A 25,176-nucleotide genomic window follows, 5' to 3' on the forward strand; every position below is an offset into this window, starting at 1 on the left:
TTATCTTTCAAAAAGCCATCATGTTACAGACACACACACACACACACACACAGAAAATCAAGAGGAAACAAGATTTAGGTATGAGCAGTAGGGAATAACTTATAGAGTCACATGGGAGACATATCAGACTAACAAGCCATGTTGGTTTTGAGACAGAGAGGGTGCAAGGCACAGCCATTCAAGGAACAACATAACAATTAACACCAGAATGACGAAAGATTAAACCCCCAATAGGCCTTGAGGCTCAAGATGGTGGGAGATTTGACTTCCTTGAGCTTCATTATACACCCATTGTAATATATTAGCATGGTGAATAACACGCCCACAGGTGCCATGACAGTCCCAAGGTTAGCCGTGAAAGGTCAAAAATTGGGAAATGGCCAACTTCCTGGGAATCCCAGCCCCTTCCCCAGGCTAGTTAGACTGGTCCTTCCACTTATTAGCATATGAAGCCACTGAGCCCATAAAAACTGGCAACTGGCAACATGGCACCTCGTGGCCGCCGCCCTCTCTCTCTCCCCTGCTTCGAAGATGGCCCACACTCTGTCTATGGAGTGTGTATCTACTTTTACTCTAATGTGAGCACCCAATCCCCAGACCTCATGGCCTTTCTCTTGCCTTTCGATGTATCTCTCTAAATAAATCTACCTTTACTCAACTGTGTCTCGCTTTTGAATTCTTGCCTGTGTGAAGCCAAGGACTCACACTTGGCGGGGCACGTCCCAGGGGCTCAACCGAAGCCTGGGACACGGCCCTCCTCACGCCCCACATCTGTTTTTCCTGCATCATTTTCAACACCAAAATGTCATTCACAGTTTTGTAGATACATCGTCTCCTAATTCTTCATGCCTCTCAACTGACCAGTAGATAAATTCTCATTAGAGGGCTTGTACTGTAATTTATTATATTTCCTATAGATAATGAAGGCAAGACACCTAAGAGCTAATTTAGTCTACCTGAGAATGATAAAAATCAAAATGCGAAGAGTTTGAAATATACACCAAAAAAATCGAGAATTATGAGGCTTAAGTATTAGGAAAACACCATTCAGGTAAAATCTAAGGATGTGCATTTTCTATTAGGCAGAATGGCATAAAGAAATACAGCTTTTTGAGGAAAAGTTCTTTTCTAGCTTTTGGTCCCTTAAAAATAACCTGTCTCATTAACCATTTCTCACATGAAGGGTAGACTAGAATGTATTGCCTTAAAAATCTGAGTCAACTAGAATTAGTATAATACTCACTTTCAATAGAAAATAACATGACATGCAATGATAAAAGCCATTTATTTTAGAATATTTTATAAATATTTACATAAATAATTGGTCTCTTAAAATCAAGACCGAATTATGTCCAGGATTGGTTCTGAGACAGACACACAACACATACTCTCACCCTCTTACATCTGTAGTTTAGAAAAGAGAGGAAATATTAAAAGCAGATTATAACCTCAAGTTAATAACATATGATCACAATACAGAGTAAATGATAAATTAAGTTCCCTCTAGTATATGAAGCTAGAATATGAAGATTTCTTTTTTCAAAAAAGATAGAAGCATGATGCCTATCTGGTGAAAAGTGAATCAAGTATGTTCTATGACATGTGTTATTACATGAGGACTATGTAAGAAAAAAAGTATGATGTACAGTGAAATCCTACTTAACACAGACAATCACTAAACCTTACGACAATAATCTTGCTTTATTACAGTAGAAATTTTAGTTATGTGGGGCTCATTTTTAAAATTTTAGAATCTTGCTAAAGTTTTACAAGAAGTTTACTGAGAACAACAGATAGTGATAGAAAGTAAAAGAATTGGGACCAAGTCACCTCCATGTGTATGAAGTTCTGGTGTCCCTAGAGGGGTAGCCATAGGTATCTCCATGGCAGCAAAAACTAGTGACCTAATACAATTAACCCATTTTGCTGATTTACTGCCTCTGGTTATCAAGTTTCCTGACATGCTTGGTTTGTAAGTAGAAATTGGGTGATTTGTGAACACTGGTAAGGGCAGGGTTTTCTGTCTACTGAAACCATTCGTGTTTTTAAACCACAGGTGGGGTGGCCCTGGTCCACAGTGAAACACCCCCTCCTCCATCCTTACACTGAGAAAGCATGGGAATTCCACTGAGGGAGGTCAGATGCGGCTTCAACCAAAGCATTATGAAGAGTGACTAAAAGGAAAAACATATCTAGCAAATTCTATGTGTGTTACTGTGTTTATCCCGGCAGACCCTTCCACCCCTTTCCCAGAAACTTCTGGATACACACTCTTTCCCTTTTCACAGTGGGTTTCTGACTGACTTATAAGGGAAAGGGTTACTAGTGTGGAGCAACTTGACAATTCCAGAAAAGCCTTCTTTCCTCCCTACTAATTTCTGCACAATGCAGTTTGAGGTGGATAGCCACTGGGCTAAGCAAAGTCACTCGCGGGGGAGGTGCTCCTGGAATGTGTTGAATGCGCATTCTTTAGATGCTTGGAAGGGGTGACTGCCCTCTTATTGGCATCTACCCATTTTCAATGGTTTGGCTGCTTCAGTCAGAAACAGGTATCACTTTGAAACATTCAGTGAATTCCCTAGCTCTTAATCACTGACAAAGGACTGCTCTCAGGTTTCTAAAATTAAGCTTTTAAAGCAGAGCTACATTTTATCTACTTTTCATTTGGGTGTCTTCGATTTTTGTTTTGATTATTCTATATTTAAAGAATGAAGCTGAGAGAGTCATCTCATCTTGGTAGAAGCCTTTCAACCATGAGCAAGACACCATATTTAGCATGGGAAATATACAGATTAATAATATTCTTTCCTCAAGATTAGGAAGCATTGCAAATAGACTCATGCTATTTATTGACAATTACCTATTTTTCATTCCTTCAGTAAAATATTTTAATCACTATTATTAAATACCACCATTCCCCATGGCTACTTCCTTTTCTCCAACAAATAATTTAAAAACTACGAAAAGTAGAATAATTCTTTTCATCCAGTCGACTAGTTTTTCTTTAAAAGATTTTTAAAACAGCAGATGAACTTGTGATCAAAACTCAGGCACACAGCTGCTTTCTAGACCAGTTTTGCGCGTTCCTGACTCACCCTCAGCCATCTTCATGCCATATTGCACTCCTACCCTAGTTCTTCATCTATTCTTGTTAATGTGCTTATGATAATTCTCCCTCAAGAATTTTCTTAGGATTCCAAGTTACATAAATGACGATGAAAATGGTTTTCCTAAGCAAGCCATTTAAAACTACATGGATTAGGCTTTATATAGACTTCTGTTTGAAATTCAAATTAATGTGTAATATGAACAATAATGAAAACTAACTGGTTTAGAAACAGTATTGCAATATTTAAACTTTCATTACTTTGCACAGGCTTTTGCCTACCTTTTTCTGAATTAGAATGGTTATGTACTAAACATTCAGACATAAAAGGGTAATAAAAGAATATTCAAAATAAAATAAACTAGAGCAAATGAATATGCAGAGTTTTTATTCCTTCTTCGGAAATCCCATAGCACAAGAGTACATTGTTCTGTCAAAACCCTTATCACATTGTATTCTAATTACTGTTTATAGTCTATTTCTTTGGCTAGGCAGAGAGCTTCAGGAGATCTTAACCTATTAATCTTTGGCTCTCAAGTTCTGACATAATGTCTGGCAAGTAGAGGATGCTCAGCATAAATCCATTAAATGAAAGAATCTTGAGGAGAGAGAATGTGTGGGATACCTCCTTCTGCCATTTAAGGTGCATGACCTCTTACTTCTTAGCCTACTTGAATCTTAGCTTCCTCATCTGTAACACGGGTGAAATATGGAGTAAAGCTCCTCATAAGGTACCCTGGTGTGTGCACGCTACAAAGAATTGCACAAGGCTTGGTTAACTTTGGTATCATTTAGCTCAGTCAGAGCTGATCAACTTACTAAGTGTGAGACACTGGACTAGGTAATGGAACACCCAGCTTCTTTCCTCAGGGAGTTCAAAGGCTAGTGGGAGATAATACCAGGTAAATGGGGAAAGGCAGTAACACACTGTTACAAAGGCTGGAGGAGTCTAGGGAGTATTCTTAGAAAATGTGATACCTGAGATTGAGGTATAATAGGTAAATATTCCAGGCAGTGTAGAAGGAGATGAAAAGACTATGAGGGAGGAGTGGGAGGAAGGATGTTATGTCTGTAAGGGGTGGGGGGATCTTAAATTCCTCATGTCTTAGTCTCGTTCCAAAGATCATGAGGCAACACTTTTGAAATCTTTTATGGTTCTGTTTCCAAATTGTACAGAAAAATACCTAAGTTAAATTAGTTTTTTGTTCAACCATGTAGGAAGTTTTCTCTTTGAAACTCCATTTCCAAAAAATTTACTCACTTACTTATCACTTTTGTGATTCGGCAAATTTTCTATCAAAAGAAAGAACAAAATCCCATCTTCGCAATGCGAAAAAAAAAAACACCAAAAACTGAACAGTATTCCTAAATATACTGCATGTAAGTAAATTACTTTTAAAAACCTGAAAGCATTTTACCACTGAGCAGTTTTACTTCTCATTAAGTACTGGTATTATTTGGCTTTGTTAAATTAGAGAGAATGTGCTTCACAGAAATATTTTTTTTTGACAGAATTAGCAATTTAATGAATTTTGTTACATTATATTGTTATTTGTGACTAGTTACCACATACTGGGTGTTACATTAGCATGTATAATTTTGCATTTTTCATGTAAACACCATAAAATTGTGAAGTGTATTTTGTGCTGATAAAGAGTAAACCATATAGTAAGGTCAGTTGTGTTAAATAAAACACTGACTTTTTAGAAAGAGCAGTGAAAACGACATGAACAAAGCAAAAAACCAACGTTGGATTCTTGGTGTAGTCTCGAACTAGTCCTGTGGCTTCAGGAGTGTCACTTCTATTTTATTTAATCGTTGTTTTCTTTATTCTCCTCATTTACACTTTAAACAACATGGAGACAGTGTTTGAAAGAGCTTTCAGTGGAGATTAGTTATAAATACTTAAAGTTTATTTAAGTATGGGTCAGTCCTAGAAGTTAAAATTAAAAAAAGAAAAAAAAGACCTTTCATGTTACCACCTTCTATTTCAGTACGTAAATTCTAGACTAAGAACCAAACTCCTTGAGCACTATTTTAAATACAAATGTAAATTATATGTTTCACTGAATCATTGTTTACATGACAATTATCCTCAGATATCGATGTCTGAAATGGATTATAGGAACAACAATAAAAGAAGACATTTTTAAAATAATATTCATAGATCCAGATATACAACATATTAAATAAAAATATATAGAAAGAATTGTGAGATTACAAAATGACACCCTTAGGTATTTTTCTAGAAATTTAGATTGTAAATATATTTAAAAGAACAATTTTATGGGCTGGGGGCGGGGAGGAATGAGCTATGGAATAATTCCCATCATATTCACAATGAAATGCAATAGTTCACTTTTCCCAGTTTGAACTATCAAAAAGTACACCCACTATTCGTACAGAAAACAGGACCCAGTGGAAAAATCTGGTGCCTTCCGGGTTCCTGAAAAAACTGAATTGCTAATTACCTTGGAGGATGAACACGGCTTCAAACCATATAGTATTTATTGCACAAGTTATTATTTTTCCATCCTCAAATTTCCTAATGATAAGAAACGACCTATTTTCATCAAATTGGCTTCCCTTGTGCTCCTAAAGTGCAAGAGACACCCATCTGGGCCTGGAGATAATGACGCCGGGAGATGGTAATCTAAGTGTTAGGACACAGTCAGGGAGGGCAGTCTTCTTCTAAAAATATGTAGCCATTTAAATGCTACCATATCTTGTTTTGCAAATCTATCCTCACACAACAAATAATCGTTTTTGATACAAAAGTTAGTCATAAAATTCTCCATTAGTGGTTGGTAATGGACCATAATATTACATGTTTGTGAAAAGTGCATTTGGAAAATGAAATGCTGGAAGTAATGGCCATATAAGGAATATTAATATTTATATGAGATAACCTTGTAGGGACAGATTTCCTCTTTACTGACAACTGCCTGCACAGAATATTTTCCATTTTCTTGAGGAGAAGGAGCTTTGAAATTCTATCACTTGTCAAGCTATATTAATATTCTGCTTTGTTGTGTTCTAGCTGATTTAATAGAAAAATAGGAGTGATTAATAATTATTAGTTTTACAATAGATGTGATAAAATATATCAGAAAGGAGTCTCAGAGTGTTAAATATATCACCAGCAAACAATATTAGTCTATGTCTAAATCAAACCTGAATGCTTACAGCAAATTTCCACCCTTCGTTATTAACAACGTAACCCCAAAGGGATGAATTTCAAGCAAGTATCAAGAGAGGATCTGGCACTTGTAAGTGTACTTTCAACATAAGGTTATACACATTTCCAGTGTGAGGCCAATAACACTGGAGGGTGTGTTCAGTTTCCACCATGGTCAAAACTGACAAAGATGCTTTCCTTGAAAATAGAACGAACTGAATTCACTTCATTGTACACACAAAAATTAATTCAGAGCCCCTTTAATTCTTGTTTTCAAAGGAGTTTCTTTTTATTTGCATAAAGAAAAACACGACGCTATTTTCAATGACCAACTCGGATTGGGCGAAGCTGTTGCTTTTAAGGTCCACAAAGGAATGAATAATAATAATGACTAGGAGTTAATAGTTACGGAGCCCTCGCTACGAGCCAAGCACTGTTCTATTTATTATTTCATTCGCCCTTCTCCACAGCCTTTGAGGTTGGCACCATCTCACAGATGAAGCGTCTGAAGCACAGAGAGCTAAAGAACATGTTTAAGACCATACATCTAACAAGTAATTCCAAATCTGACAGCCTAATACTGGAGCACACTCTGTCTCCGTTCGCTGTCTCTCTCTCTCCCTGAGTAGGGAAATGAAAGACTCATTGAAAGTTATCGCTCAGTTCAAGTGCTAATTACTGAAAGCATCCCTAAACTGCAATCTGAACTAGCCAGCTGTTTATTTTCAGGAATTAAAGGGGTCTTCAGCATGGACACTCAATGGGTGTATGTAGCCCAGGGCTGTTCTTAGAACTTGACTAGAACTCACAGGGGAGAATATTAGGTTTCTCTTACTGGTGTAGAATATTCTACTGGCGTGGAATAGCTCAGCCATAGGTCTAAGGCAGCCACAACCAAGTGATGACAGGCAAACTTGTACAGTGCGAACAGCAGGATGGGAGAAAGGAAATCTGAATTCAAACCAAACCTTAGTTTCCCCAACTGTAAAACATGGATCCTCATAACGTCTCTGCTTCCCCTTGGGTTATTCTGGAGTAGAAACGAGGCAACATGCATGAAAGCAGTCTGCAGACAGTCAGAATCAACACAGAACAGGCATTATTATGAAGTCAAAGCTGAAATGATCGTTAGACAAAAGAAAGGACTACTGGATTTGATGTCAAGGGGAGAAGACCCACATGTCCACACCAACTTTACTTGGAAAAAGTAATGCTGCCTCAGCTTCATTCTTTCCTGGGCCTGCCGCTGGAAGTGCACATCACCCTGGCTACAAAGTGTGTTACGTGACTACGTCATGGAATCAGAAAATGTCTTGGATCTTACAAAGATCAGCCTTACATTGTGCACTCCAGGATGATCAACAACCTTCAGAAGAGATATTCAGTAAGTGAACCTGTAGAATAAGACGAAGTTTGCATAAAAAGAAACATAGCATACCACAAAAGCACGAACCTAGAATTCTGAAATTTGGCCAGAATTAGTTCCACAACATTCACTTATTCCACAAATAGCCATCACTGTAGGTCTACCTTGCACCAATCCCTCTGGGTACCACACCGATCAGACATAGTTTGCTACTTTTTGGAAATTCTCAGACAACTAGGGAGGCAGATATTATACAATTAATTCCAAAAAAAGTAATTAATGAGTTTGAGCTTCAGTTTTCTTAGTTATTAAATGAGGATATTGGAGTAAATGTCAAATTCTTCGTCATTCTTATTACCTATGACTGATATATATATATAAGTGATAAACCAAAAAACAGAAAAGGATCTAATGTCAATGAAGAAATAAGAGAGTGGAAATGCCAGTGCATGCAACTTAAACATAATCAATCATGTATAAATGTGAATATAGGGGATAAGCAGATCCTAAAGAATGAATGCAATTTTTCCAGCAATAAAAAGCAATTTAAAGACTCTTGGACAAAAAGAACAAAATCAGCAAAGACTTTCAAGTTCATTTTTACTTTATCACATTAGCTTCTACTCACTGCATTCTTAGAAAGAAGCCATTTATAACCTAAGTTATGCTAGCTCATGTAATCCTACAGGAGCTCTATGCTGTATTATTGCCCCAGTTTTAGAAAAAACAAGTGAGACTTATAGAGATAGACCCCACAGCTACAAAATGGTAAGGCACATTTGTGCACTGGCTGCCTCATTCCAAAGCCGGTGCTTAAATGCCAGACAGCCTTCTGTTACAGAACACTGTCCCTGAGCCTCCTCTGAGCTGGAGCCCCAGGGTAGCTGAATATGAGGCCGTGCAAATGGGCAGGACTGGAAAGAGAGGGTGTCAGGAGACGGAGGGGTAGCCCGACACAGGTTTATGTTGGTACTTTGATAACATTCTTCCTGTCCTGTAGAGGAATTTAAACTGATTCTGTACACGAGATAACACACTTTTACAAAACACACAATACTCTGAGGAGGAACTTACAGAGGTGAGGGAGCTTCAGGAGGTGAAAGAAAGCCATAGGCGTCAAGGAGGGTCAATGTCAAATACTGTGACAACTGAGTAAAAAGCTCACTTCAATAGATGGGAGAATTTTAAAAAATCCAGTTACCTTCAAATATCCCATGGTTTGCTTCAAAATAGCCATGGAAAACATATAACCAGTAATACCTATATTACTTTCTAATGTGTCATTAAACGGCTGGAAAATGATAACAACATTGGGCATTACCATTTACTCATGCGTTTATTCATTTGAAAATATTTATGTAGTTACAACTACATGCTAATTTGGGGCAAACTCAAAAATAGAAAAATTACAGAATCATATAATCACAGAACACCACTGCATGACAAAGAACTATGTCTGGGGACAGAAAGGTTAAATAAATTTGTCAGTGTCAAAAAGCAAACTAGAAAGAGTCTGGGAATTAATGGAATTCTTAGCCCCAACCAAAGCCAGCTCTTCTAATAAATTTTATTCATAAATGATAATAAACTGTCTATCAGTTTAGTGAAAATGGGAGGAAGAAACATTTTCTGAAAGCCCACCATAAGCAGTTCAGCTAGATAATTTAAATTCTTATTTAATTCTTACAAAAAAACACCACTCTTTGGCCGTATGATCCCATATGGCAGAGGAAGAAGTTAATTCTCTGAAAAGATTGATTTAATGAAAGGACTGTGGTTCCAGCCTTGACTAGCAAGCGACTGTGTGACTTTGAAAACAATCTCCTGATCTTGTGTGCTTATGTCCTTCTGTATAAAGTAAAGGAAATGGCGCCAAGGGGACAGGACAAATTGCCTCATTAAATGAAAAGATTCATTGCGTGTGAACACGTGGACACGCATATGTATGCCTGGTGTGACTTGATGGTGACATTTTGAAAGTCTCCAGGTCTGTGATTCTCTGCCCAAGGTTGCCAGAATAGAAAAGAACTGAGGACTGATGAGTGTGGGGAGAAGACCCAGCTGGGAAGCTTGGCTCTGTTGGGGTCTGAGCAAAACTGGAAAGGCTGGGAGCTGTCGAGCTGGGGGCAGTTGGACGATCAGGAAGGAAGAAATCAGGCTGTGAAGAAGGGTGAGACGGTGGTGTGTACAAACACCGTGAGGGAGTCAGCATCACCCATCTCAAAGAGGCGCCATGTGAAACGTTCTGGATGTGCAGGGCAAACATAGACACAGCACAGGCTATGTGTAAAAGATTTATATTGTGATGGCAACTGGTGTTTGAAAAGCTAACAAAGATTCTAAAGTAACTGATGGCAACAGATCATGTGAAAAGTAAGCAATGCTTTACATTAACTGAAAAATGAAATTGCTTTAACTAGAATGTTCATTTTCTGGAAAACTTTCCCTCCAGAGCTCTCAGAAAACAAACAAACAAAAAAACCAAACCAAACCAAAATCTGTCATAACTAATGCAAAGACCACTTAGAATATCAGAGGATGCATCAGGTAATGTGGTTTTGACATTACCACAAATTTTTAATCCCCTGAATTTTGTGCAGATGTTATCAACTGGCTTCCATTTATTAAATATCATTTGCTAAACTACTTTATTTAATCATGTGGAATAATACAGACTAATACTTAGTTTACATGACCCAAACATTCAAGAAAAAAGTTTGCCTCTAATTTTCTATCATTTTAATATAGATTATTACATTATTTTTGTATGCTTTTCCCTGATCTCTCGTAACATCAGTCTTATTCTAGTTGCTTTATTAGCTTCTTCATCCTTATTTAGTAAGAGTGGAACATACTTGGAGAAATGAGACCTGACATTTTATTATGGAAAATGCTACTAAAAAGAGTTACCACATAAAAATGTAGGTCGCCAAGTCAAATTTGAATTTCAGACAATGAAAACAGCATGAACTACTGAATACAGTGTTACTGAAAAACTATTCATTGTCCATCTAAAATTCAAACTTAACTGGGCATCCCATATTTTTCTTGCTAAGTCTGGCAGCCCTATATCTAAAGTCCATGCTTTGTAATGAAACTAACTAAAGAAAGAAAGAAGGTCTACGTTCCTCACGTCCAACCATCATCCACCAAATCTAAAAACATCTATTCTGAAAGCCACAGCAGTTTCAAAATCGACCATGAAACAGTCAGCATTTGATAATGGGCAAGGTCACTCTCTCAGCTCCCCAAATCTCTGACACCAACTTAAAGGGAGTAACAGGTGCTTAGGGCCAAGGAGGCAAGGATGCTATTTCCTGGAGAGCATTTAGGCCCTCACCCAGGACCCCGGCAGGCCACGTGGCCTTTCTGTAGATTTGGGGGACATGGTCGGAGCAGTGGTTAGTGGGTGTCAGACCCTACAAGCATTCCTCATTGCACTTTAGATGCCTAGGTTGCTTCCTTCCTAGAAATTATCCTGTTTGGGAAACCATCCAGCCTGAAAAAAAGAGGGAAAAAGAACCATGTTTAAAAGCCTCACAAACATTTGAACTCAGTTCAAAAATCTCCTGTTATGTAAAATCAAAATTGATTGCAATAAAATTGCTGAATGAGCTTTCACTGGACTAGCATGGTAAACTGAACTTGGTCTCTACAGATTAAAAAAAAAATCAACTTAATCATGAAACATAAAGCCCCACCCAATTTTCTGTGAGAAATGCTTGATGCAAATCCATCTTATCACCCAGTCATGGTGCACGTGCCCTAGCTCCCACTGCCACGCTCGGCTTCATAAGAAGAAACCTGTTGGGAAGGAACTGCAGGACTGACTTAGCTTCCTCTGGCATCACCTGCCCACGATGATGACCAAGATTAGCTAACTATTAATACATTAATTACACTGTAGCTAATATCTTCCAGTTTCTTATGAACTGAAGTCTGCATTTCTGATCTGCTCTCATTAATTGATTTGATTCATTCAATAATTCATTCATTTATCTAGTAAATATAAGGTTCTTACTTTTGACATTTGGCTAGATCCAAGAAAGGAACTCATGAACAGTAATGGAAACAGACATTATGCCAACAGTTAAGCCATGGAAATAGCAGGATCGAAGAACACGAGAGAGAGAAGGGAAGAGAGAGAAGGAGACAGAGAGAAAGACACACACACATACACAGAGAAAGAGAGAGAGAAGGAGAGGTATTGAGAGTGACATCTTCTCTCTGGGAATGAATAGCTTGAGAATACCTTGCTGCTCCTCCTTCCCTGGAAGGCTGTTTACAAAATTGCCTGTAGTTAAGTTTAAAAGGGTTAATTTTCTATTTGTAAGAATGCCAATGCTGCCTTTTTCTTTTTTCACATTACATATTTTTATTTTCTCTAGAGTATAGAAGTGCTACATGAAGGGACTGTTACCCCTATTTTACAGATGGGAAAACTAAGGCACTTAAACATCGTAGCACTTTATTTTACGTGCATAAAAACAGTAGTGACACATCGTTTTCAAAATAAGGATGAGACAAAAAGGAAAAAACTTAACTTCAGACATGTGAAGAGGGACTATTTCCTTTCTCAGAAGGGAAAGGTGAGACTTCTTGTCTACTGTGATCTGAAAGGGAGAAGACTGAAATGTGGTCTCCTCAAAGCAGCAAAGACACAATGTCTGGGAATCAATGGGGAGGACCCAGAGAAAAGCACCTCTTCCCCGTGTCTGCTGTGGCTGGCTCTGGTGGGGCAAACCCCACCGCACTCCAGAGGGATGCTTAATAGGTAGACACAACACTGCACCATGTATAATGATGGCCATAGTGTTTTTCCTATAATCTACTAGCACCATGCTTGCTACATGCCTCATACATATCATCTTTTAATCTTCACAAAAATCTCGCAGTACCAGTTTCGTAATTTTCACTTTACAGATGAAGATCACGAAGCACTGATGAAAAGATCAGTTTTTGTAGTGGTGGGTGACTCAGACTTGTTATCAGCTCAGCTGTGTCTGACTCCAGAGCTGGAGGTCAATGTCCTTTTTACTGGGGAAAGGGGAACAGTCAAAAACTGTGCTCTAAGTTTAGTGGGCAATGAAAGACCAAGCTATTTTGGAGTAGGGGTGACCTTTCTGAGGCCTTTGAAATCCTATTACAAAATGGAGGCCTTCCGGAATAGGTGACTATGCAGATGGAAAATCTGAATCACACTGAGGACTTTTTCAAACTACACCCACCTCCTGCCCCACTTCCCCCTCCCCCCTGCAGGTCCTCAAGCAACACAGTTAAGAACCACTGTTCTAAGAAGTCTTAAAAGTCAGAGCAAGGCAGGGAATCTTAAACAAGTGTCAAGCTACTAGTATTAGAAGAAGGGGAAGAAAAAGAAGGTTCCTCTGAGTCCCCAGATTATGTAAGGGACGATGTAGATACTCCCCAGATATCAATAAACTAATCTCAAGCAGCCTGTGAATAAGGTTTATTGTACTTCTATATTTTGAAGACTTAAAACCAGAAGTAATTATTTACGTAATAAACAGAAAGATGCTGCTCAATGTTTCTCATTATCATTAAAAAAGTTTTTACCAAAATGAGCTGATAAATCCCTAGTTAAAAGTAAACGTATTTGCTGTTTTAAGGTAGGTGGCAACCTTGTATTATTCTTTTTTTTTTTTTTTCTTCAGAAAATCAGAAGTAGAAAAGAGCCCACGGAAATTTTGTTGTGTGGATCTCTAAACTGAAAGAAACACGAGTCTAAGAAATCTCTGGAAGCACAAAAAGAGCTGGTCAGCTCGACTAGTAAGCCTGCATTTTCACTGTAAGTGAAGTGCAGCAAATCTGCCTTTCGGACTTTTCCTGCGGGTGCCTTCTGCTTCCAACCTGCTGAGACTGTCACTGGAAGCATTATACCAAAGTAGCTAAAAATTAACTCCCTTGGTGTAAAACATATTTGCTCCAGACCTAGGATTTACCACTTATGTGATTGTAGGAAATTATATAAACCTCTGACTGTGGTTCTCTCACTTTCGAAAGAAGACTGACACTGTTTACAGTAGAAACCACCCTATTTGATGTGTTTGGGATCAGTAGTTGATGCATTAAACAAAAATACTAGTTAGAAAGGGAAACATAAATATACCTTAAAGTATAAATATTTTAATTTTTCTTAAAACATATGAAAGTATAATTTTCTAATTTTCCCCAGTATTTTCATGTGAGACAAGGCCTTTCATTGAGTACGGGGTTGGTGACGGTTTTTCCAGGTATCCCAAATTGTAGCCATAATGCACCACTTAATGGACCCGGTCCATTCATAAGCACGAATATATAAAGGCGCTGATACTGGAAACTGAGGGATTATTTAATCTATATTTTTATGATTTTTTTGTAATAAATCACAGTTGAAAGTTCAACTTTAATATGACAGTGATTTTAGCTATTTAGTTTTATTGAATCCTCCCAAGAAATTAAGCTATTCTCTTTCTTGTCTCAACCATGGTCCATAGGTTGAGCTAATTAATTAGATTAAACATATACTATTAATTAAATTACATACAAATTATATATTGTACAAAGTTTAAATTTTTAATATCAATTACGTATATAAACTATACAATTTGAAATATATATGTGAATGAATGGATAGATAGATTTACAGTATTCATAAGAGACAGTTTACAGTTCTATCAAAATGTACTAATTAATTTCTGGCACTTTAAAAAGTATTAAGCAGTAATCAAGTGCAATTATTCTAAACTTTTTTTGGAAATCATGGACTCCCATGATAATCTGTCAAGAGCTAGGATATGAGACATGATGTCTTTACTTTCTAATTAGGTTTGTGTTGATCAAATGCTTCCGAAAAAAACTGCAAACCTCTGTAGTTTCGAATAGTTTGGCTTATTTCTTTTGATTAAAACTTTAAAATTCCATCAAACTAAATCTATACTCAAATAGGAGCAAAATAAACAAATTAAAAACAAAATAAAAAATGAATTCTAAACCAATCTGAGTTTCCCAAGCAATTCTCCCCTTAACTTTAAATGCAACTACAGAGAAAATACTCTTAACCATCTACTACTTTACAAATAATCTGACATTCTCAATTGATCCCCCAGCATGCTAAAAGCAAGTATGTTACTTTCTAGAGCTGCACTGTCCAATATACAGGCTACTAGCCATATGTAGCTATTTAAATTTACTAAAATTAACTGAATTTAAAATTCAGCTCTTCAGTCACACTAGCCACATTTTAAATACTCAGTAGCCACATATGACTAGTGGTTACTGTTTTAGACAGTACAGAGAACATTTCCATCACCTCAGAAAGTTCTAGAACAGCCAGGTAGGTACTTCTACTTTAACCAAGTGATTTGTATGCTTGCTGGCAGTGAGTTATGTTTGTTCCCAAACCAGTTTGTGCTAATTGGCTTAACATGAAGTTGTGTAATTTAATTAAATATTATATAAACAAATTTAAATATGAGTGTAAAAAGAGTGAGGGATGTTTTAAACCTGAAAATGTTGGAAAGACAATAAGCTTCAGTCACTTTAAAAAATACTATAGTTAAATATAAATAATGCAAAATTGGAAAAAATTGTAGAGAAAAATAAGAATCTGCTCTCAGATTTCTTTGTATTGGATTTGCACTTTAAAGACATTTAAAAAGCAATCAAAATTAGAACTCACAGATGATGCATTATGGGATTTACAGAAAGAAAAGGTGACTAAGATCTACAATTAGTAACCCAAACTCAAAATAGTTCTTGTCTTACTGAAAGATACTGACAAATAAACACATAATCACGTTTTAAAATTTAAACAAAATGTGCATTGTGTGTATGTATTAATTTTTAAGATCTGTTTCTTTAACAACCCTTGTGGATTTACTCGCCAACTACTGATCCCAATTGTATTAAACAAAAAATTTATACTACGCCTAGCAAAATTGCAAACACATGCTTTCTTTATTACTATAAACTCAGTGTTTTCAAAAATTGATTGTGTCATTGCTATTTGCCAAATATAAATTCATTGGATTAAATTATATTGAAAAAATTATGGACAGGAATCTGACCTAATTCTAGATTTATGCATAACTGGTTTTTTAATTATAACACAAAATATAATTAACAATATTGTTACTTTACTCTTGAAGTCTACTCAGTTGCCTGAGTGTCTAAGATTTTATATGGAGATGAATGCACTTTATATGCAGATGAGTGTCTAAGACTTTGCATTCTCTCTAGTTAACCTTTTGATTTTTTTCTCACTTGAAAATGCTATCTATCCATCTAGCTATGGCATGAATTACTTGAGAAATAAGTACAAGAACATCATTTTGTAAATTGAGATTTAGATGCAAGTGAGAATCTACATAGTACTACTAGGACTACTACAATTTCTATTACTACGTTTCATTCATTAAAATAGCAACAAAATAGCATTGTACTTGTTAGTTGTTGCTTGACCGATGAATATTTTTCATTAGACAATTATATTCAAGGAAATATTTAGATTATCATGGATCATACATGTCGTTTTGAAATAACAGCTTAAGCATGTAAGTGTGTAAGAATTTATCTTTTTTAATACCTTAGAATTACCCGATAGCATCATAGATACTATAAATTATCTAGTTCAATCATAAGAAAAGATGCTGTTCATTTCATCAAGAGAACAGATTTATTGCAATTTTGCTTTACTTTATGATACCTTCACAGCAAAGATAGAGAATTGGTTACCTCTGGGGCCAAATATAGATTGACTGATGAAGTCATTTTGGAATATTTTGAAAGTGAGCTTGCCTTCTTTGGTCTACCATAGTCCTCATTCCTTCCTCTTGTCTGTAAATTTGGATTATTACCCTGCCTAGACCCAGAAATGATTTAAGTTCATGATCCTTGGTAAGGTGTTGTATGTAATATCTTACATATCTCACGGGGGCACAGGTAATTGAGTTCTGAAGCTGGACTTAGTAATGACTACCATTTCATATTAACGTCCATTCTCCCAAGCAACATAATGCTGAGAGGTTAACCAGTTCATAGTTCTTCCCTTCTTACTTAAGCTATGCCATTAACGGCTGGGCCCTACTCTTCTCCCCTGGAGAAGGATTCTGACAAGAGAGGAAATACCACAGTGGAACCAGAGGGTAAATTTTTCCCTATGCCTAGAAGAATAAGAGTGTACTGGTATTTGAAAAGAAAGAATTAAATGGATATGGAGTTGATTTTAAACAGTATTAATTATATATCTATCACAGTAGAATCTGAAGATAAATTAGTGTTATTTAAAGTCTTTTAGAAATAAAACCTTATTATCTAATTTCAATAAATAAATTAATTAAAATTTGTTTAATAACATTATCCAAAAAGCTATTGATTACAAGCATGAAATATTTTTTCTTGGATAGAAAACTGGATTGTATAACTAGTGGGCTGACCCTTGCAAAATCATTGAACATTCTGGGCCTCAGTTTGGTCATCTGGAAAGTGGGCCAGTTGATTTTTAAGATTCTTGCTATTTATAAATCTAGATTTCATTTTTAATTTCAATTATATACTATTTAAGTGCCTAATAAGTAAAAGTATACATAAATTATACAGCTTACAACCTAACTTTACTACTTACTGTCTAAACATATTAAAAAAGCAGTGGGAAACACAAGACTGAATATGACTGGAGTTCAAGTAAGTGCTGCAAGAGTTCAGAGTGAAGAGCAACAAAGTCCGGATTTAAGAGGGATCAGGTCGATGCAGGGAGGAAGCACTGGCAGTTTATTTAACTTGCACATTCCACACAGCATAGAGCGAGGTTAAAAGTGAAGACACACACAAACAACGCCAACTTAATAATTAAGAACCACCATGAAACAGACTTCTTAAAAGTTAAAAGTGATATTCCTAATTCCTCTTAAATTCTAAATTTTAAAAGTTTGAAGTTCACTTAAATATAGGATTGCTCCACGGTATCACGTGATGTTTTTGTTTCATTAAAAAAAATTCTATTTATTTACCAAAGGGTTCTTCAATTTATCCTATAAGCTGAGCACTATGGTAAGAGTAAGTTTTGAAAAGACAGATATTTCTGAACTCAAGGGGCTTAGATTTATTATAAATAATAGAGATTAGTTTGTTTCATAAATAACCTTCAATGGTATATCATAGGCTTAATTGAGACTGGCCTGTTAATCAAGATATTGTTTAAAAAATAAAAAAACTCCTCATCCTATAATGATATATTCTGGAGAGTCTAGAAGTACCTTACTGCTGAAGCACAGTTTATTTTAAGAACTGTGTAAGTTTGAGTGTCCATAAATGATCCAAAGTTCAACTAAATCCAACATTAAAAAAAAAAAGGATGTACACTGTAGGAGGTACAAAGGTCAGCCACAGTCCCTCACACAGGCACTTGGACTTATTCCTAATGGAAGTTAGAGAAAACCCTGTGGGAATAAAAGTTGCAAGGGCTATGAGGATTCAAGATGGAGAAAGTCTCCTTTAGAGAAAGAGCAAATGCTTTTGTGGATGAAGAGGTGATACACACGGATCTCAAATGTGGTATCAACTAGTAGCAGGTCTGCTTGGAAGTAAGTAGTAGTGGATGGTAGGAAGTGGTAAGCAAGTAAGAGAGAAATGCTCTTTTGATTATGTCAGAACCTCCACCTAATGATTTTCATGGGTGTTCCCTATGTGTCTTTCAGGTATAGTCAAGATCAGTAACCTCAAGGCTTATTCCTATATTCTTGGGGGGGAGGGTATAAAGTGTGTGCTTAACAGGCACAAGGACCCTGGGTTCAATTCCCAGTACCTCCATTAAAAAAAAAAGTTATTCCTACATTCTGTTGAAGAAAAACTAGGCACTAGTGTGAAATAATGCTCAAAGTAGCAGAATCCTGTATCACATCATTTGGGGGAATCTTGGGGAATCACCTAGGCTCATGAGTCAGTGTTTGATAATAGGGAATGAGAGAAACAAAATGATTATTTACAGAAAGTGACTCATTTATTCTAATAACATAGTTCATGTACTGCTGAATTGTTTTCAAGAAGACTCAGTCCCATTGCCAAGTGATTTATCTGATTCCCTCATCGCTACTTTGGCCAATTTACTTCATAACATTATGAGGTAATATTATGGACTAAATTAGATTTTTCTGGTAATGCCCAGTCAATTGCTTTGCAGTTGGTTTTCCTTTCCTCTCCTTTCCTTCTCCCTCCTCTTCTTTTCTCCCTCTTCCCTTCCTTCCTTCCCACTCTCACTCCTTCCTGCCTTATTCCACAAAGTGCTTAGGGTCCATCAGCCACTATGAATCTAAAGAGATATATATATACACACACAACTTACTGTCCCCAAATGTCAAAAGATACATCAGTTAAGTATGATTTGCTGATATTTGTTTCCTAAATCTTCATACTTCCTTTGTTACCAAATTGGAAAACTTGAAATAGAGTAAAACTTGACCACTTAAAATTCTTTTAGGAATTATTCAATCTGTATAGTTGTCCCCAAGTTGAATGCTAACTTTCTAAATGACGATGTTTCCCCATGGTTTCTTGGACAATAATTTAATTATTTCTAGATACAGACACCAGCAGTGGCCCTGAATCTTAGTTTCTTCAAAAATAATCTTGTCAGTTTGTATACTAGTCATTTGCCATTTTTTCCACAGAAATATAGTATTTTAGATAACCCCATAGCTGGAGGGACAAAATTTACTATTAATCACTAGAGAATGCATAATTGTCCCATGTGGTATTCTCACCCTACAGAGAAAATTTTTCTTTTCCTCACTGATGCTAATTATATCCTCTGCCTTTTAGACATCTGCAAAACTAAAACAATGGATCATTGCTACATCTTTGTCACTTTTCAGCAATTTTTAAAAATAATACCAGTTCACTTTAGATAGGGTAGGTAAGAGATCACAATTCTATGCATTTGTGCTAGTGTTTTTAGAAGATTATCCTTAAACCGCACATCATAGTTGACTTCTGCGATACACTTAACTCTATTGCACTGCATGCAAACAGGCATTTATTGGCAATGGTTTTCTATTTGGCCCATCAACACGTACATGACTTGGTCTCCAAACCTATACACATAGCACTGGAATACACACAGATACATGCATATACACATACACACGCAAGGGGAGCTAGGCTCTCAAGGGTTAAACTATTCACAAAGATATAATTGTCTACCACTCAGTTGTCTGTTTCTTTCACTTGTCTCTTTCTCACTCTCTTGTCTGTGTCTCCTGCCCCTTGTTCATTATCTCTTGATTAGTTCTTGAAAAGACTTTTCTTTCTTAGAGACTACTAGTTTTTAACTTCTGTACACCAGTCAAATAATTTTGCTTGAAATCACTGGTATTCAAGCCTTCTAAGGCTCACATGTTCCTCCTGTTGGTGATTCAAAAGTTCTTCCTTTCCCACAGTTGTTGGAAAATTCTAGATTCTGAGATATCGAGATGCCAGAGTGTTCTATAGAAAGTCCATCACCACATAGCCAGAATCTTACAGTTTTTAACATATATTTGTACCTAAAAATCTTTTCTTATGTATTCAATGTTACACGCTTGGAGTTTAAAGTTGTAACATCTACAACAATTAAATTCTGTGACTGAAAAATGATCTATATAAACTAGCATCTCTATGTAAATTACACCATTCCCTGCAGCTGAAGTTGACACAAAGCTAATAGACTCCAAAGAGACTGATTTGCTTTGTACAAACAGCATACTGCAGGTGCCTTTCCTCCAAACAAAAATTTAATCCTCAAATTATAATTTGTATACTTATTTATTATTAATTTCTTGACATGTGTCTGGTTTAGTTGTTTCTGGTTTATTCAGGTACAGTTGTACAAAAATAAAGGGCAGAAGATAAGGAAAGCATACAGATTACAAAAAGCTGATTTATAAAATTGATGCTGAAAGGAAAACCATTTATTTGGAAATCAAGAACTTTAAAAAGTCAAAAGAAATAGCCATAACCTAAATGTAGTATTATAAACTGTAATGAACTTATTAATAAAAATGAACGTGGTCCATTCTTTTCACTCCAGAAAAAAACAGCCCTAAATTTTAAATCATGTGTCTAGGAGGGCTAGACATACTCAACACAGTCAAAGAATAAGTCAGGTATATTACTGATGCACAGTAGTCTGTGAATTAAGTTTAGGCAAATTTTAGGACAAATAAAGCTTAGATTTATGACCACTGTTGTCATTCATTCCAATATTCGATAGAAAAATCATCAAAGAGTGAGATCTTCTACTCCATTCATTCATCTAATAAATAAATAGTTCTTATTATGTGTAAAGCATTGCAGGGGATACAATGAAAAATAAGGCATGGACTTTGCCCTCAAGGGGCTTACAGTCTAGTACGGAAAAAATAAACAAGCACACAGATAGCCATAACATACGGGAGAAAGTGATGTGTCATAAGAAGGACTTAAATAATGTGCTATGGAAGTCACTGACACTAACAGACTTTTTTTTTTTTTAACTATAGTGTCTAAGTAGCCAATAAAAATAGAAAGGCCAATGATCAGTTTCCAAACTTAAGTGCCAAATTTTGTGAGTCTATGGATGATAAAAGCTGCAATATTAATGCAGTTGAAGTCGTTACTCACCAGTTCTTAAAAATGTTTGATAGAGTAACAACCTATTAGAAATGCCATCTTGCCAGAGTTTACAAGTAGATGCAAATGGGATAATCTAATATGCATGGATGAAAGAATAATTTTAATGCCCGAAAAGCTCAAATTAGCTATCCAAAATACTCATGACACATTACCTTCTTGCACAGAAATCGGCTCAATCAGATTAAAGTGATGAAGAATTCCTCGATGGCTCAAGTGTGCTCCAAGGAAAGCTAGAAGGTTGTACAGTTAACTCCCAGGGTGTAACTCTAAACCATACAACCTACTACCTCAACCCGGATGCACACAGCTTTCAAAGTTGCTTCAAACTCCTTATCATATCTTCTGGAGTCAGCTCCTCCAAAAATGGCGGCCATACACCTATGGACTTGGCAAGGATGCAGATATAATACGCTAACATTTTACCAATAAACTTATTATGTGTTTACGAGGACTATCCTAACCTCTTGAGTTTTCAGCATAGGTTATATAAAACGTCCCCTGACATCTCTCATGGTGTAGTTCTACTAGCAATTAATAATATTTAAAGTCAATAGCATTCAGCTTCATTTTTGAAGGGAAATAGGCTCAAAGGTAACACATAAATCCAGTTATAGCCTTTAATTTTCTTATTGAAGCTGATGAAGTGTACTAACCACTGGAATGTGAGCAAAAGTTTCTGAACAGGATCTGTTGAGATCTTGGTTCCAACCTTGCTATAAAAAATTCAAGTTTCTTAAGTAATTTACTATACTTGGATTTAAACTTGAATGGCTGGGCTATGAGCTCTTCCAAGTGGTCGACAATCGAAGCCTGCCTTGTAAAACAGGTGAGGATTAATATAGACATAAAAACCAAAGGAAAATATAATCACTTCAAAAGTAACCAACTAGAGTTTCACAGGGATTTGACCGAAATATTATTTAACAGCATTGTGCATAGCTTTTTGTCAGATTACCACACTGACACAGACCCATAGAAGCGAGCTTGTGCGGTCCACTTCACCACAAGATCGGATCTACGGGTTTATGCCAATGGGCAAAATCTCACATGAGCTCCCTACTAATGCAGAATTTATTGTGAGTATCTGATGAAATTAGGAGACAAAAATAATATCAATCTTTTAGCATAAATATTTTAAATGCTGAAATGCTTGAAGTATACATATTCCCAGTTAAAGGCCTTCATAAATATTCTAAACTAAATACAGATTATATACATGAGAATTTTAAAACTACTATAATGAAAGATTTTTCACAGATCACTTTTGTTTTAAGAGTGAATATTCTGGAATTAGACTATTCTAATTCATGATGAATTTTAAAAGAAAATAAAAAAGAATCCATACATGCATATATGAATTATATAATTGTGAAACATGAATGTAGTATTATGAGCCTATAATTAAGACCAAATTAACTATTAAGCTAATTGTGTAAGAGTTAGACTGCTTGTTTTAACTCATAAAACCTCAGTTAGTGGTTTCAAGAAATTGGTAATATTATAACTTTCTCATAAAACAATTAAGATTTTGTTGATTAGGCAGAGCACAAAGGAAGTTATTTAAAAGTCTCAAATATACATATGTGTCTGTAGTTGAAGTAATACTGAAATGGACAATATTTGGATAAATTAATATCAGAAAACAAAAATGAATGACACATTAATAGCATTATTACTACTACTGCGCGCTAACATGTATACTACAGATCTATTGCATAAAAGAGGATATCTTGTCTCTTAAACACAATATGTTTAAATTTATTTTTCAAAAAGGATATACTTAAAACATAATAGATGGCTACATACAACTCTTATCTGGTCAACAGGTTGGGCCAAAATAAATTATTATTAAAAAAAATTTAAACCACCAAACAATAAACAAACACACAAAGAGTAAACATAAAACCAGCCACGTACACGTTTTTTAAGTTTCTAAGCTCAACAGCAACAAAATTATAAGTTGTACAGCATTAATCATTTCACTCATATCACAATCTTTAGCATTTTTAATTATATCTTCATTGTGAAAAATAATAATATTTAGAAAATTACTTAGTGTTTTTGCCTGTTTTGAAATAAACAAAATGAAATGTGTTTTATAGACTATACATAGATATTGTGATCTACATAATTTTTCACTACTATTTGTTTTCTAATTATTCCCATACTTATTAAAAACTATAGTAAAAAGATTACCAATTATGCAGTCAGTCAAATGTAGTAAAAATATTTAACATATATTCATAAATTTAGACAAAACAAAAGGCAACATTTGCTTTGGGTTTTATCATTAACTATAAGAATGTATATTTTGGTTTCATTCTCTTATTGTATCATTAAAAAAAAAGAGCACGACTTTATTCCCTCCCCCCAGATTTCACTTCTTTTTATTTGGTATATGACAAATGAAAAAACCTATTTTGTCTTTGCCTAAATTACTTTCTATTCCACTTTATTTCACCTTTGTTGTATGAATGGATATACAGATCTGTGTTTAAAGGGACCCAAACTGTACATTGATCACAAACTCAGACAAAAATTTTCTACAAAGGTAGGTAATAAAAATCCTCAAACCATCAATGACAATTCTAATAACTAGATCCATAAATAGTGTAAAACAAATTCTTATAACTAAACAGTCAAAATTATTTTTTTCTTTAAAAGTATTAAATGTTAATTGCTCTTTTGCTTTATATTTTTTACCTGAGATGATTTCCTCTCCTATGATCACTTTCTTCACTTCTCATATCCATTTTAAGTTTTTCCCTAAAACAACCACAAAAGGAGAAATATCAGACAACTGCTGCCTAGTTGGAGAATCTGGGTGGATGGTGGGAATGAAGGTAGACGATCGAGAAGAAAATACAGTATCAAAATGGGCAAAACCTTTTAAAGTATTTTTTTTTTTAAAGGCTTGGAAGATTCATGGAGCCCCACCCAAGGCTACTCATATGACATATAATGTGGTTTCATAGTTTGCATTTATGCCTTCATTTTGGTTGGTGTTGTTTTCACAGTATCAGTTTTGAAAGTGAAAGGAGGCATGGCTGTTAAAGAAGCGACTAGGTTTTGCACAATGAAGTAGTGAAAGCTGAAAAGAGATTTGGATTTGGCATGGAGCTTAATAAGATAATTAAGAGTGTAGAGATTAATGGCTCCTAAAAATAACATTTAAAATAATGTTTTTCAACTAAAGGATCTTGAAACATGAAAACAGGTTTATAAATGTTAATTAAGCCTGTGAAAGTTGATGTTCCATTAGCTGAGGCAACATAAAGGAACAAGAGCTATTTTTAAAATAATTAGTGAATAATAACCAATAAACTTAATAAAACGGGTTATTTGAATGTTATCAGTATACAGGGTATTTTTAATTTCCCATAATTCTTCAAAGGATAACAAAAAACAAGGTAGAACTCATCAGTCCTAAAATATTTTCTCATTGTTTACCCTATATATTTTTATTATAATAAAATATGATTTTAAAAGCATAACAGTTTGCTTAAAGTTCATTCTTTTCATGGAGAATATTATAGCATCAATTCTTAACATGCAAATTATAGTCTTTATTTATATACGCCATATATTTCCAGAGCATTTCTCGCTTTAACAGTTTTTAAATATGTTTAGAAACTGTTTTAATCTTAAAATAGGTGAATACGTAGGCTAATTTCCCATTGAACCAGGCAAAACTGAGTTTTTGTTATAAAATGCTTAAATTGCTTAGAAATTTACTTCTAAAAACAGACAAAACAGTTAGAATGCAAAGCATTTATCTGCTGAGCCAATACACTGCTTTAAACTTAAAACAAGTTTGTAGATACTTTTTCCACTAGAATACTTAATGGATAATTCTAACCCTTTCTGCAATAGCTCTAAGAC

The 25,176-nt window shown here is 35.4% G+C and overlaps 1 protein-coding gene across 18 annotated transcripts in view; it reads right to left on the reverse strand.

Annotated features, from left to right (window-relative positions):
* Window positions 1–25,176, reverse strand: part of LOC116662781 — a 551,908-nt gene that overhangs the window by 71,893 nt on the left and 454,839 nt on the right. For 15 of the 18 annotated variants that reach the window (XR_004318892.1, XR_004318881.1, XR_004318878.1 and 12 more), the window contains one exon: window positions 23,998–24,060. Coding sequence is in view for 1 of the 18 variants with exons in the window: in XM_032477183.1 (XP_032333074.1) it covers window positions 24,049–24,060 (12 nt within the window). In the remaining 17 variants the exon portion in view is untranslated. Of the gene's footprint in view, window positions 1–22,071; window positions 24,061–25,176 lie in introns of those variants that run through there. The other 3 variants (XR_004318851.1, XR_004318830.1, XM_032477183.1) reach the window with 1 other exon arrangement.

Source organism: Camelus ferus, chromosome 1, assembly GCF_009834535.1.
Source record: "Camelus ferus isolate YT-003-E chromosome 1, BCGSAC_Cfer_1.0, whole genome shotgun sequence".
NCBI lineage: Eukaryota > Metazoa > Chordata > Mammalia > Artiodactyla > Camelidae > Camelus > Camelus ferus.